This window comes from Marmota monax, unplaced genomic scaffold (genome assembly GCF_021218885.2).
Source record: "Marmota monax isolate L192 unplaced genomic scaffold, Marmota_monax_Labrador192_F-V1.1 WCK01_AAM20220418_F8-fsc00048, whole genome shotgun sequence".
Taxonomy (NCBI): Eukaryota; Metazoa; Chordata; class Mammalia; order Rodentia; family Sciuridae; genus Marmota; species Marmota monax.
The window spans coordinates 3,450,322-3,466,823 of record NW_026694895.1 but is presented as its reverse complement, the minus strand read 5'-3'; the positions used below and the strand labels follow the sequence as shown (position 1 = coordinate 3,466,823).

The window sequence follows — 16,502 nt, the reverse complement described above, 5'->3', positions numbered from 1 at the left end:
GAACACATTGTAAGACCAAGTGCTTGTAAATAATAGAGGATAATATTGGGTTGAATGCCTGCCAGAAACTTCCACTTCTCTCTAAAAGTCTGTCTGAGCAGACTATGTTGAGCTTTAAAGGGATTCCTTCTATTTGAAAACTGCAGTTTCTGGAAACGATTTATGTATTCTTAATGGCTTTGCAACCTGCATCTCAAAAGAACTTGATGCCAGTAACCTTAGTATTATTGAACTGTAGAGTACACAATGTCTTTATGTTTTATAAACAAGATAAAAATCATAAGCTTCTTCAGAAAGTTTATAGTTTAAATTTAGGCTCAGCTCAGTGTAATAGAATAGAGAGCATGCAGAGAATGCCAAGTGATCCTCACAGTTATTATGTCTTGGGGGATGGGTAAATTTTTGGAAGTACTTTAGGGAAAGAACAGCTACAATCTCATTCAATAATCTCCAGAGCAATATTTAGGGTGAACTAGGAAATTATTTTGTGATATATAACATGCTCTGTGTGCTAAGCTCTTAGCTGATGCAAATAAAAACAACAGCCAATTTGAAGGAAAAAAACAAAGAAGATAGATTTAAGGAGGAAAAATAATGTGTTATTTCCTTTGTTTCATTTAGTGCTCACAATATGCAAGTGAAATCTGTAGGATCGGCTTCAATTACAGATGATAAAACTGAGGCTTAAAAAAATTTAATAGTTTTTTCAGGGTCACACATTAATTAGTGGAGGATATTAATTAGTAGAGGAGCAGGGATTCAGTGCTTGGTGTTAGATGGGACATCTGCTATGTCCTCTGTATAAGTGGCCTTGTATTCCCAGCTTCATTTGGACCCTAGAAAATCAGCTATTGCTATCCTGCAGCATCTCCTTTTTTCTAATCGGATAGAAATTCCTAAAGGTTTTGTTTCCTCAGAAAGAAAATTGAGAAATATGCACCCTACACTAGAAATAAACAATGTACAATTTACTTAATAACATCAAATATGCATACTATACACATATATAATATTAATTTTTAATTCTGTATTTATATGTCAGTACCATATCATTAAGAAAATCATGAGGTAGAAAAGTTATTGATTATGAGCATAGGTTTAGAATTCAGTATAGGGTATGAACTGAGCTCAACTGTTTACATCTTATTATGTGAATTTTCCGAAGCTCCATGAAATAATAAAACCTGATTCATAGTGTTTCTCTGATATAATAAAATAAAATTCATAAACTCTATATAGCACAATGTTTGGCACAGTCTTTTATGTTTATTTTTACTTTTCATTTATTATTTTTCAGCACATTTTTAAGATTGAAATATGTAACTAATATATTCACTAATGTTTTTACTATTAATATTCAACCATTTAACCAATAGCCAGGGGAACATAGGCAGACAACTTTTGTCCTGATTAGTCAAAAATTAATTTAATTTTTAAAAGCTTACTGATATTTTTTGTGTTCTATATTTTTTCTACATTTATAAGAGGTACCATAAATTTAATAGCTAATATTTATTCAGACATTGCAAACAATATCTCATAAAACTATATGGATGATTCTAGGATCTAAGTACCATTATTATTTTAATTCACAAAACTGGGGAGAAGAAGCAACTATACCTTCCCAAAATTAAATTACATAGATGGTAGAACTGGAATGTGGCTCCAAGATTTTCTGGAAGAAGAGTTCTTTCTTCATGGAGCCATGCAAAGGGCCTCTTGAGTTCATCTCTATAAAAATGGTCCTCATTTTCTTTATGCCTCAAGTTTTTGTCTTCATTGTGTCAAATTGGATCCTCCTAACCACAAAAAAAATCATAGATTCGACAATATTGTATCCAAAGTTGAAACTTTGAGTATTCATTAACTACATTTCTTTTTTTAAAAAAATTATAGTTGTAGATGGTCAGCAGACTTTATTTTATTTATTTTTTATGTGGTTCTAAGTAAGGATCAAACCCAGTGCCTCCTACATGCTAGGCAAGTGCTCTGCCACTGAGCTACAGCCTTAGCCCCATTAACCATATTTCTATTACTTATATCTCTCCTATTCCTTCTTTGGACTACATAATACAATTTGATAAGAGTAAAATGTAGGTATTAGAAGCATGAATTCTCAAGCCCATTTTCTTGAGTTCAGATTCCAGCTTCAGAACCTCTATGTAATCTTACTGTTTTGTTACCCCTCTGTGGATTTAGTTTACCCCTCTAGAAATATGAGACTAGGGTAACAGTGCTTCCTCACAGAGTTGTGAGTTTAGAGAAACACTTGGAACATCCCCCCTATACAATCATTGTTATTACATGGCTTTACTGAACTTATGATTTTATATAATAAGAAAAATAGTATTAATTTAAAAATTTGAATTCTACCCCTCCTAGTCACTATTACAACATACCACATTACTGATTGTCAATGACTACCTTGAGTTGTTTTCTAGAGGATTATCAGAAGCCAAGGATAAGAGCTAGAAAAACTTAAATAGAGGTGAAAACCTTACAAAATTTTGACTTTACAGATCTTTGATTTTTTATGTACTTAAGGTGTTACGACATTTACAATAGAAGCAGGTATTCAAATGTTTGTTCATATTAAAATGCCTGTAAGCATCACTAGTGAAATACCAGCATGTGATTTTGCCTGAAAGGAAGGTGAGATTCTATTCTCCTGTTTGAAATTAACTTCGTTTTTTTTCCACTGATATATGTGAAGCAACATTATAAAATTGAAAAATATGAATTATTATTATTATTTTTTACCAATTCCTCTACTAAACAGCTTGTGAAAGTTATCTCTGGACCTGTCATTTATAAGCTATAAATAATAATGGCTTCTCTTATAGACCTATTAAAGGTTTGAAAGAATTTGGTGTTTAGATAGTGATCAAGATGACTTGTTTTTATTGTTCCACGGTGCTTGCCTGTATTTCCTGTGCTTCCCTGAAAATTAGTGAATTAATACATATGTGAGAAAGTATGATATATTAGTAATTTGTCCCACATTTGTAATGTAGAAAATTTTATTAAGTCACTGAATATAAGCAATGCTTTGGTTAATTTTCAGCCATAGACATTCAAAATATTTTCAATCATAGGAAAAAAATTACATTATTCATATTTTCAACTTTTTGGGTTTCTCAGTATTTTCTGCCTAAATACCTCTACTGGCAAGGGAGACTAAGTGTGAAAACTTGGGGTTTATTTTAAAAGTTGGGCACAGTGGTGCACTGTATAATCCCAGAGACTTAGGATGCTGAGGCTGGAGGATCATAAGTTCTAGGACAGCCTCAGCAACTTAGATTGTCTCAAGTTAAAAATAAAAAGGGTTGGGGTTGTGTGTCAGTGGTAGACTTCTTCTGGGTTCAAACCCCAGTACTGCAAAACAAACAGACTATATAACTAAAATAAATTATAACACTGTTTTAATTATACCAATAAATTTTGCTAGCAGTTTAATTTTGTTTGCTTTTTTGCTGTTTCTTTCATACTTTATTAGATGTAAGTACATTAATAATAGATATTTCCAGTCTTCAGCATCATAGTGTTAAAATTTGATTTTACCTCAGGTTATTATTAATTTAAAATCAATATATGAATTGTGATATAGAGCTTTATAAATTGGATAATAGGAAAAATGTTTATGATTATCAGTGCACAATGAGCTAAGATATATACTTGAGTGCTACTTCTTTTTTGCAAAGGCCATTTCAAAATGGTGCTCAAAAATAAAATGCAAATTTCAATTGAGAAGCTTTGAAGTAGATATAATTATGTTTTCTAAGAATATGCATGCATGATAGAATTCTTCCTTTTTGAATGCTTTACCCTATATTTTTTTCTCTAATTCAAATCATTTTTAAATAAATTGTGTTTAGAGTCATAACTAAAATACTATTTGAATTAAAGTAAATGCAGGTGAATACCATTATTCAAAGGGTACTATGTGATTGTACCTCTTAACTGGCAATCTTACTGTTTGCATGTTTTAACCAGATTCTAGACTGGAACAAATGTGGTGAAAATCAACACGAGCTCATCTCTGTGGAAACTGGCAAAGCAGCAGATGCTGCTACTGGAAATAGCTGGGACTTCTTAGTCTTGAGATGAAAAACACTTTGTGAAAAAAGATTTATTATGTGGATTGATTCACCTATTAAAAGGGTATACATTGTTGTTTACTGTGCCTTATTCCAGTGGCAGTACATCTGTTTAAAATGCAGAGACAGGAAAGTCTAACCCCTTTATTTTTGACATTTCCCTTTCATGATTCTGCCTTGACACCACACTAAGTTCATCTCTTTAACCTAATTCAATGTCCATTTAAAGAACACATCTGAAATCTTTTAAAGTGAAAATGACAGAGAGTCTCCATGTAATGAGTCTTTAATTAAACTTTCAGAACACCTCAAACTCAACTCTTCTCATTATTTCTTCTGTGTCACTCACATGAGATGGGCACGATGTGGATAAAAATGATATAACCACAGGCCAAAGGGAATCACTAGATCCTGTGACACAGAAAATATTACACAATCGATAACTGCTGAACAGCAGAGGCTTTATCTAAATCTTACCTAATATAGAAGTTGCTTTGGGCAGAGGAGACAATAGAAGCAGAAGAAGAACAGGCTGGAGATCATTCTTCCACAATGGTGTCTATGTTGCTGTGCTTCATGAGCATGCCCTAAATAAAGCCAAACTGTTACAGAAAGATAGATTATAATAGTGGTAGTTATCAAATTTTGTTCCAGTATTAATTCCGTTAGAAATAATTAAAATTCATTTGTCAAAGGAAAAACCTGTGAAACATACCTTACATTTCAAAACACTAGATTATATGGAGTATATGCTCTCACTTTAGATAATCCTGCTTGCCTTCAATTGCCAATGGAATCAGAAGACTTCTTTTAGTCAAAATGGGGTTGTAAGGAAAATACTACTCAAAATAAAAAATGTATATTTATGATCTTTTTCATTGATTTAAATTGTGATACAAAGAATTTATGAATTCATAGAGTAATGTTTTTTAGGGAGAAATTAAAGGGTGTTTCAACATTATTTGTTTTGTTATTTTATAAGTAGGGTGCTTGTAGGGTCTTTTCTCTATCTTTAAATTTGTCAATATAAAACCAAGTAAATGTATCAAGAAGTTAATTTTATATCTTTTCTGATAAGGTAGAATTCTTTCATTTGATCCTAAAAATATTTAGTCAGAGACTAAAAAATTGTTTGAAAATACAAAATGTGGACAAATGTTAGTTTACAAAACTTACAAATAACCTTTTAAACTACATTATCTTAATACATTAATGTTTATGGGGACTATTCTTGACATGCAATTGATCAAGAACACTGATAATTAGTTCATACAGAGTTAAATCGATAAATTGTTTAGAATCAACTTCCTAATTAAAATATTAGTGGCATTCTAACAAAGTACAAAACCACACACACATGTGTACATTCAGAGAGAGAAATGAGAATGATACTGACATCTTTTCTCTAAAACATACTAGATCTCTGACCACAGAAGGCCAAGAGATTTAATCTCTTGAAGTATTAGATTCCTTATCTTTAAAGTGAAGGGAAGAATATCTTCTTGACAGAATCATATTGAGGACTAGAAAAAAGTAGATAGCACCTAGCACAGTGCCTGCCTCATGATAAGTATTTGTCTTCAACACAAATTGTTTTGTTGTTAACTGTCCTTAAAAATATGATATTTGGAGCTGGGGTTGTGGCTCAGCGGTAGAGCGCTTGCCTAGCACAGGTGAGGCCCTGGGTTTGATCCTCAGCACCACATAAAAACTAAATAAATAAAATAAAGGTACTGTGTCCAACTACAACTAAAAAAAATTTTAAAAAATATGGTATGTATTGATAACATTCTTTCATAATATATAAGTAACAGTATTCACAAGGCAACAATTTGAAAGGATTCAGTAAAAAAATCATTTTACTTTCAGTGTGTCTTTTAATTATACATTTTATCCAACTTTTTTGCAAATATTGTATGTGTGATTACTAGTCAGGGAGGAAAAGGGCAGAATATCCCTTTATTCCAAGTTCCAGGCTTAAAAACAATAAAAATAATGTGACAAGGAAAATTGAATTGAATGCTGAAAGACTGTCATAACTTGTTTAAATTACACTTAATAATTAAAGAAATGGTTTTTAAATTTTTTTATTTTATACTTTAATAGCTTTTAATAGAAGTCTGATAGTAAAGGTAGAGGAAGGTGGTGAGTTTTACTAACACAAAATTTTATCTTTTGCCAGAAACTTTGATGTATCTTTTTAATCCATTCGTGCACTTCCAGTCTTCAAAAAATGCATATTCAGAGGCTGATTGATTTGATAGTAACTCAAACTAAATAACTGATTTTGAAGAGAGCAAAATTGAGTAAATCAGAGTACCATGAGATAAACGATATTCAAGCAACATAACATACAAACGGCAAAATTTTACATCTGATATCCAGCATCCGGTTCCAAAAACTCTTAGAGCAGGAATGGAATTTTGGCACATCAAGTGACCCAGATTACTGATTTTATATTATGGATGTCTAAAACCTGAGCAAAAAGTTTATTCCCGGACTTTGTAGGTCCAAAAGGATAGAAGTACCACAACGACTGTCCCATACCCAATATAGAAATATCTTCATCTTTTATTCATGTAACGAATATGAGAGGGTGTTAACTTTGGTCCTCTTCCCTCCCTCTGTTTTCTCTGTATGAAGAAAAAGAGTTCTTTTCTATAAAGAGTCAAATATGTGTAGATAACGTATGTGAAAATGTAAAACATTATATGTTATTTTCATGCTCACTCTTGAGACAGGTGTTGTTTTCCATGCTTTAATCAGAGGAAAATGCTGCTCAGTTAAGAATCTTTTTTAAGTTTACATAGTGGAAAAGTTTGGATTTGAAATCATTTATTTTGCATATCACATTGCTTCCTAAATGACAGAAAATGATTACATAATTTGTCTACTTAGCTCCTTGTAGAGACACATATGTTGTGAGAGTATGCTATGCTGTTTTTTTGCTTTTGGCTTACAGATAATAAACAATGAATTATGTTATGATGTATTACCCTTCAAACATCAACAGTTCAGCACCCTCTTTTCATTAGAAAAAGGTATACGTAGCAAAGGTATTATGCATGCACAATGAAACTTCTAACCTATTTTATCATTTAGTTAACTTAGATAAATGTTGGAGCAAATTGAACTGTGTAACTTGCTTTCCATGTGCTTCCACTAAACATAATTTATTAACAGTTTTCTCTCTGTTTATAGGAATGACTTGCCAAGCTCGAACATCATACACTGAAGATGAAGTTCTTTGGGGTCATCGTTTTTTTCCAGTAATATCCTTAGAAGAAGGATTCTTTAAAGTTGATTATTCTCAGTTCCATGCAACATTTGAAGTCCCCACCCCACCTTACAGTGTGAAAGAGCAGGAGGAAATGCTTCTCATGTCATCCCCTTTAATAGCACCAGCCATAACTAACAGCAAAGAAAGACATAATTCTGTGGAGTGCTTAGATGGACTAGATGACATTAGCACAAAACTTCCATCGAAGCTGCAGAAAATTACTGGAAGAGAAGACTTTCCTAAAAAACTCTTAAGGATGAGTTCTACAACTTCAGAAAAAGCCTACAGTTTGGGAGACTTGCCCATGAAACTTCAACGAATAAGTTCAGTTCCTGGCAACTCAGAAGAAAAACTGGTATCCAAAACCACCAAGATGTTATCTGATCCCATGAGCCAGTCTGTGGCTGATTTGCCACCAAAGCTTCAAAAAATGGCTGGAGGAGCAGCCAGGATGGAAGGGAATCTTCCAGCCAAATTAAGAAAAATGAACTCTGATCGTTTCACATAACAAAACACCCCCTTAGGCATTATTTAATGTTTTGAGTTAGTAATAGTCCAATATTTGGCTGAAGAGATAATCCTCCCTAAGAAATCTGAAAGATATATTTCTCCCCCAGTCTAATTAGCATATTTGAGAACTCTTTATTCCCAAGTATTGCTACTGTGCAGAAAGGAAAATCAGGAAGGGAGAACATCATAAGGAAGCTGTTAATGGGCATGTATTATCACATCAAGCATGCAATAATGTGAAAATTTTGCATTTAGTTTTATGGCATGATTTATATATGTCATATTTATATTGTATATTCTGGAAAATATATACAAATATATATTTAAAGGAGAGGTAGTCTCCCTATCATTTCTAACACATGTATTAAGCCAAACATGAGTGGATAGCTTTCAGGGTGATAAAACTACACACACACATACATGTGTGTGTGTATATATATATATATATATATATATATATATATATATATATATATATATATATATATATATATACATCCATGTACACATACATACATATATATCTGATAAAAATTGTGATGTTTTGTTCAAAGTTGTAGTTCTTGTGCATGTTTACTTTATTAGACTAGGAAGGCTACTGGCATTAATTATTAATACCAAATATTTTAGCCTTAAATTATTTGTCATTTAAAAATCTGATTTAATGTTTTCTGCTGTTCAAGGTCATAGAAGGTTCAATTGTGTTTTATCATGAGAAGGTCACAAAAGTTTGCTATTTACAGCCCTGCAAAAGTATTGCCTTATACATTTGACTTGTAAATTTTAGAGCATACCAATACCTGGTATATCATTGAAATTTTCTCATGATTTTAAAAGTTGCTAGTACTGGGGGGAAATTAGTGCTGATTTATTTGAGAATTAGTTCTTTCCTGGACTAATTAAAATCTGGAAATCTGTTTTGTACATGGTATAATACAAATATGAGCTCTGAACAAATGCTAAATCATTGTTAATAATCAGTAGCCAGGTTCTATTTGAATATATAAGAATTTGTGTAAAATGACATAGTCCCTGTTTCAAACAGAATCAATTGGAAATGTTTTCACTCCTATTCTGGAATTTTTCTGTCCATTTAAAAAACAAAAAAATATCTTTAAGGGAATGCAATAAGGCAATGAAACAGATGATAAATACTTATGCTTAAAATATGTATGTCTAATTGAGTCTCTTTTTATGCTGTTCTCGTTTATGACATTTGTTGTAAGAAGAGAGATTTTTTTTTTCATACCTGGGAACTGTCCCAGACCTGTCACTTATAGTTCAGGAAGATTGTCTGGATAGACCTGAAAGAAATTAAAATTAGATGAATTGAAGATAACTTACACACAGTTCTTCTTGATGAGCACTGATTTTATTGGTATCTTGGATCCCTGGCCTACTCAGTTTTAGCAGTACGATATTTATAACCCCAATGGTCATACACATTATTGGGAATCAAAATTATTGATCAGTAGAACACATTCAAAATAAGATTTGAAGTGCAAATGTTTTATGAAAAGTTAGAAGTGTTCCTTATTAGAATATTACAACTTTTCCTCCAAAACTTCTTTGGGCATTGCAATCTAATTCTGCACAGAAATACTCCACTTCTGACTAATGTGCAAATCACTAATAGCTGGTTTGGGCTCCCATCATTTGCTATTTTTTAGCAATCCTGTGATGATTTTATTATTGGCAAATTATTACATCAATGATTCTATCATTAACTATAATAATATCTTCTGGCTACCTCTATATCAACCAAATTCTGTAGGTGCAAACATATACCAGGGAATTGTTACTGGCAAAATGATCAACCTTGAATATTCATCCACTGTGAAAAGAGCGGTGGCCCTACCCCTTGATTATTAAACTTTCTTATTTGCTGGATGTAGGAAATGAGATAGTAGCAGAGAAAAGGGCCTAAGAGGCATGGCATACTCTATTTATTAGCAGTGGAAGAAACTGCATAGATCATTTAGTCTAACACCTTAAAACTAAACAGAGCCATAATTTACTTTGGAGGGTCATTTAAATTTGTTTTTGGTACCAAGAAGAAGAACCAAAAACAAAATCTTTGAATGTATTCATTCATTCAACAAAAGTTTGCATGCCTTCCATGTCCTGGGCAATTTTTACTTCCTGGGGATTTGAACATGACTAAGAGGATGTCATTGTTCATCATGGACACAGCATACCAGTAGGTGGGAGGGGTAGAAACAGACAAAAAAACAAACAAGACAATTTCAGATAGTCAAAATGGCAAAAGAATGAAAACAGGGTAATGATGGCCAATGACTGTGTGGGGTAAGAATTGAGTATTTAAATAGAGATGACTAGCTTTGGGAGGTGAGTCGTATTTGGATAGAGACCTGAATGATGAGGAGTTCCTGTTGCCAAAACTGATTAATCAAAGTGAATGACATTTTTTTTTATCTTTTCCACATGTGTGGGAAAGGTACAATTTCTGCATGTAATTGCAGTTTAACCCCTATTTCTAGGTTGATCATAGATCCCAGTTTACCCAGGAAAATTCCAGTTTATACCTGTTGTATTTGTGTAATTATTAGTAGCATTCTCTTTCACTCCTATAATGTCTGGTTTGGATGATATATGGCAAAGTTTTTGTTGAAACTATATTATAAAGTCTGATATATTTGGATAAAAATAAAGAATTGCTTTTCTTCTCTTTTTGCTCATTTTTTTTTTTGACATGGATCAGTCCAAGCAAAATCATCTCAGCTTCGTATAGTTCCTAAAGGACTTCTTATTAAAGTGGTTTCATGTAACATTTGTTCACTCTGTATGTGACATGTCTCTTGGCAGTGAAAAGTTACTCATTTTATTAAATGAATAAAAAACTAAATCTCAGTATTTCCATTTCAGGAAGTTGTAAGAGCTCAAATCAAAGAGTCATAGTCAATTTAAACCAATTTTCATTTCACCAATGTGCTGGCTATTGGAAAGCAAAGCGTAATGTGATCATTGAACTGAATCACTCCACTTAACAACTAGAAAACTTGTCCTTTTTGTAGCATTTTAATAGTATATCTCTTGTTATAGTAAAATATTTCATTCTATTTATCAAAATGTTGTAAATAAAAGAATTATTTTGATAATGCTGATCCTTATTCTTTTCAGCAATATGTGAATATACATTGTAAATATATACTAAATGAAAAATAATAATTATTTCTGAAAAATTATTCTTATGCTGTTTTAAATTCATGCATACATGGCTTTAAATATCATGAAAAATATTCAGTTGTCTCAGCATTCAAAACCATCTTTGTCTGAACAGGATGGGTTTCCATCATGCATTATTATTATTGGAGGGAGACTGAGGTCATGCGGAAGCTGACTTACATCCTTCATGTATAATGAAAAATTTCCACAGTTCCTTACTAGCAGAGGGTTTGGCACAGTATGTCTATGAACTCTACTTCAAAATTTATGCTTGAATTATGTTGTACATACTCAAATTATTATCAAACTAATTGCATTTTTTTGGCATGCAATCTATAATTATTTAAATGTACAAGGTCATTTAGGTTACAGAAATATAAAACTCATGTATTCAGTACTGCAAGTTCAGTTTTATAAAAACCATATTAAACTTTTGAAACATCAATGGGTTTAATTTTCATAGTGTGCTTATCATTTTTTTTTCATTTTCCTACAGTCATTCACATTCCTTGATTCATTTTTGTTTATCATAAGATTCATAACTCCTGAAAGACAATCATTCCATTCATCAGAAGATATTCTTTGAGAATCCCTTTCATTTGGGTCCTTAGTGGTGAGCTGCTTCAGCAATCTGCAACCTGAACATAATAATGCTGATGACCTGGGAGCTGTTTTTCCTGGGAGGAAGCTTCATGATCATCTTACCCTTTCCTGAACAAACCAGTGTTTTAAAAGTTAAAGTAAGTAAACTAGAAAAAAAATGTGGTTTCTAATTTGGTTTAAATAATGAACCATCTTTTAATAAAACGTTGTTTCAGCTGAAAGTGTTTCATAGAAAGACATATATTCTTCATCTTGGATCAGAAGAGTCCTGTGATACTTAATGTTCCCCACCACCAGGATGTTTACATAATTAATCTAAAAAGCTAAGTAGTTGTAGCTTCTGACCTGGTGAGTTTCAGGACAGTCCTCACCATTAAGTGAAATGGTTTTTTTTTATTTTTTTGAAAATTAGTATTTATTTTCACCTATAAAATTTCTTGAAATCATAGCAATTTCAGAATATTTCAGCTGTGTATGACCGAAGAATGCTATAGAGAATAAATATGGTAGGACCCACTGAATTGTCACTGCTTAAGAAGAATCACTGCTATTTATCCCTTCCCAGCATTGAATATGTCAATCACTTGCATAGTGACTAGCAGATGTTATTTGAATTCTTGGAGTAACTCTGCATGGTACATTATTCCCATTTTACATTTGAAGAAACTGATTCTCAGAGAGGCTCTTCAGTGGGTTTTTAAAATTAATTCCACAAACATGAGGTTAGTCTCTACCCCCCTGGGAGAATAAAGTATATGGAGAATCTTTTTTAAAAAACATTTGAATATCCCAGACAATTAGGATGCATGAACATAAATATTCAATGAGTTTGGGCAATCATTTCAGACTTGCATAATTAGGTTTACATTTTTCCTTGTGATTTGAACAAGTGGTGGGTGAAAGGCAAAAAGGCATAAGGCATATATTGCAATCATTATGGGATACTTGAAGAAAAACAAGGTGAGTAGAAATATAAACAAAAATTAAGGAAATATAGAGCAAGGCAGAAACTTTAAGTGGTGCACAGAGAAATACATAAATGGCAAAAATGTAAAATAAAAGCCACACTAAAAATTCAGGAATCCACCAGATTACTTGGAAAAAAAAATGAAATATTTCAAAAAAAAAAAGCAGAAAATCTCATACTCAAGTACCTCAGAGGAAAAGGTTAAATGATAAAGTAACATGTTGCCATATTTGCTCCAAGTAATTTTAAAGAAATAAAAAGTGATAGAAATCACTAAAACACCTACCTCCTTTCTTTGAAACCTACAGGATTGTATTTCTCTGCCTCTCTCATCAGAAGGCATCACTTTCTGGAAATTTGTGTGTATGCTTCCCATGCTTGTGAGTGTGTATGCCTATGTGTGTATAAATATAGACACAGTATAAGTATACTTACATATATAACAGAAAATATACTGATATATGCATATATACATATACATACATATATATACATACACACACACAAACACACATATATATATATATATATATATATATATATATATATATATATACATATATATTAATCACATAGGTTAGTAGATAGCTAATCAGTTTATTTTGTAGTTGTATTTGGACACAATACTTCATTTTATTTATTTATTTTTATGTGGCCCTGAGGATCGAACCCAGCGCCTCACATGTGCTAGGCGAGTGCTCTACTGCTGAGCCACAACTCCAGCCCCTGTAATTAGTCTTTTTTTTTTTTTGAGGCTTTACTGCCTTTTCTTAGATTATGTATTTCCATTATTTCCTTTGTTAAACATTTCATTATTTTAGTAACCTTGAATATTTAAGCTAGCATACGTGATCTAATGAAACTTTAATTAACATCCTAAGCTTCCTTTTAAACAACACAAGTAGAAAATCAAGCATCTTAGAGCATCTTAAATACACCCAGATCTTCTCATATTTTGTTATTTTATATAGTATTACACTTGTTTTAATGTTCTAACAAAAATTATGGTTTTTAAGTTGATATATCTATTATTACTCACATACATGTTTTATCTATTCTTCAATTTCCTTTCTATATTTTTCATTCTTTATTATTTACGTATACATTTGAATTTTTCTAACAATAAACATCTGTGATGGAAAAATATCTGTTATCAAAAATGTCTTTTTTTTTTACAATCTTCAAGCAAATATTTTATACTTCTCACTAGAGGCGGGGGGACCCTCAAATGCATTCAAATAGATTCAAAATAGCATCCATAACTTTAGTGCCCTGAATCTAAGCTTATACAGTAAGTTCACTTTCTCTTGATTAAACTACCCCACTCTTTGTCCTTAAAACAAAATCAAGGATAGATTAAGTTTCAGCAGATCAACCTGAGAGCTATTGTCAACATTTGTTGGCAAAAAAAAAAAAATACTGTCCCATATAGAAACAATATGTATTAAAACTTGTGACCTAGAAAATATTTTAGAAGAAGATTCCAATGATCAATGAACCGTAACTCAAACTTTCAGTGGGTGCATGTTAGAGGGCACTTTTATCAGGTTTCAAGTTTCAGTGGCAAGTCAGAAAAATGAGAAAGACAAGCCAGAAAATGTCACCTAGATTTGGCTTTATTTTTATAAATGAAAGCTGTCCTCTCCTGCTGCCCATTGTTAAAAAGAAGGTTTGTGATATCTGATGAAATTTATGTATCCTGTGCTTAATAAAACTATTTTTATGAAGATTGACATTTTAATTGTGAAATTTTCTCTCTTCCCTCTCATCACTGAAATGACTTCTTATTTTTATAAGCAAGCTGGTAAAGGGAAATACAGGTACAAAATCAGACAATTCTTTTATATATTTATATTTTGTAACCCTGCATAAATTTAACTTCACTGGCTCTTTGGCCCTGTATATAAAATTTATAGGATAAAATTTCATTCCATTCCTTCTGAGATTCATGTTTCACATTATCCACAGCTTTTCTTTAAAAATCCAGATGTGGACAAGTCAATGAGCTCTCTTATTCAATAAGCTTTTTTTGATTGAACATGAAACTCATGTATAATGACAGCCATTTGCCCGTCTGACTGACTGAGTTGATATTCAGCTGTCAACTAGACATTAGTGGCAGATATCTGTTAAATTGAGATCTATGCTATGACAGAAGTATTTGGATTTTTTAAAGAAAGGTTTAACCATAAACCTTAGATTTGTGAGTGGATAAAATAATTAATAACCAAGTTGCAGGGAAAAATTACTTTGAGGAATGGGAATTATATCTAGCCTTGAAGAAAGTAGTTGTCTGCCTTAGATGAGAATCTAATCATTGACTACAATTAGATTGGAGAGCAACCCGTGAATGACCAGTGTTCAAACTAATATTCCATTATTCTTAACTAATAAGTTACAGCCACTGTTTATGAAATTATTTTTTCCTCAACATGCTGCTATTGATTTAAAATTATTAAATATGACTTTTGTATGTGGGAAGCTCTTGAGAATGACGGATGCAATTTGTATCATGTGTGGTGGTATCTATACCATCTCTTGCCCATCAACACGCACTTTCTAGGTAATCACATCTAGTTTGGAATTATCTACAGGTTTGAAATATCCTCAGTTCAAAATCTTTAAATCAGTATTTACATGATTGGTCAATTTTGTGTGGCAAATGTACAGTTTGCCCTAGAGTTATAGAAGATAATAAAAATTAAAAACTCCAAAACTATTAGAGATGACTACTAACAAAAGTACAGTGTTGTATATGTTTTAAAACATAATTGCACAGTATACTATGGGAGCACTGAGCAAGAATGTGATCCAAATCATTCGAGATGTGATTATTGTGGGATTAAGGAAGGTGGGAAGATCTTAAAAAGTATTTTACAGTGTAGGATGCTGGAGTATGTTTTAAGAGCTTTGAAGAGATGACATAGATAAGGAAAAAGAGGAGAAATACATGAATCAGCATGTATAGATTCATAGTTTAAAAAACATGTTTTGCAAATACAGAGAGTTTAAAAAGACTAAAACATGGGGTAAGAGAAATGGATTCATATGGGACATAGACAAGTAGGGGCCCATCCATGAAAGGTAAGATCACCCACAGAAAAGAGTTTATGTTGAAGGGAATTTTTAAAAATATGGTGAAGTAAGAATATATATTTTATAAAATTTATTCTGCTAAAATGCCTCAGGATAAATTAATTCTAAAATTATCATTTAATTGTAATCAATATATTTTTCATTAAACTGTTTATAACTCATGTCTTTCAGAAAAAAAGAACTTAGGAGCCTCAAAACGTGTTATATGAAAAAATGAATAAAATTAAACAGAAAGAAAGATGGAAAATTAGATTCTAACTTTGAAGGTTAATATAGTTGCTTTTGGTGAATGTAATGTTTCACTACTATAATGTAAAAGAAATGAAGGGGAGTCATTTTTTTTAGTTATAGATGTACACGAATCTTTATATTTTATTTATTTATGAGGATTGAACCCAGGGCCTCACATGTACGAGGCAAGCGCTGTACCACTGAACTACAACTCCAGTCCAGGGGAGTCATTTTATGTGGTCTCTTTATCTGAAAAAGAGAAAATCACCAATTCCCTAAAGACTGACCAAGCATTTTAGATCTTTTTATATTTCCTTAGACTTACACAATAATGACTCTCACCTCAACATTTTTTTATTAATTTTCTTTTAATTTATATATGACAGCAGAGTGCAATGCAATTCATATTACACATATAGAGCATGATTTTTCATATCACTGGTTGTATACAAAGTATACCCATACCAATTCATGTCTTCATACATGTACTTTGGATAATGATGACCATCACATTCCCACCATCATTTCTAAC

The 16,502-nt window shown here is 31.9% G+C and overlaps 1 protein-coding gene across 3 annotated transcripts in view; it reads left to right on the top strand.

Annotated features, from left to right (window-relative positions):
• Nucleotides 1-11,518, top strand: part of Kcnj3 (potassium inwardly rectifying channel subfamily J member 3) — a 144,663-nt gene extending 133,145 nt beyond the window's left edge. For 2 of the 3 annotated variants that reach the window (XM_058573517.1, XM_046426951.2), the window contains one exon: nucleotides 7,299-11,518. In XM_058573517.1, coding sequence (XP_058429500.1) covers nucleotides 7,299-7,885 — 587 coding nt within the window. In that variant the 3' untranslated portion in view covers nucleotides 7,886-11,518. The remainder of the gene's footprint in view (nucleotides 1-7,298) is intronic. The other variant, XM_046426952.2, reaches the window with a different exon arrangement.
• Nucleotides 11,519-16,502: the final 4,984 nt, after the last annotated feature.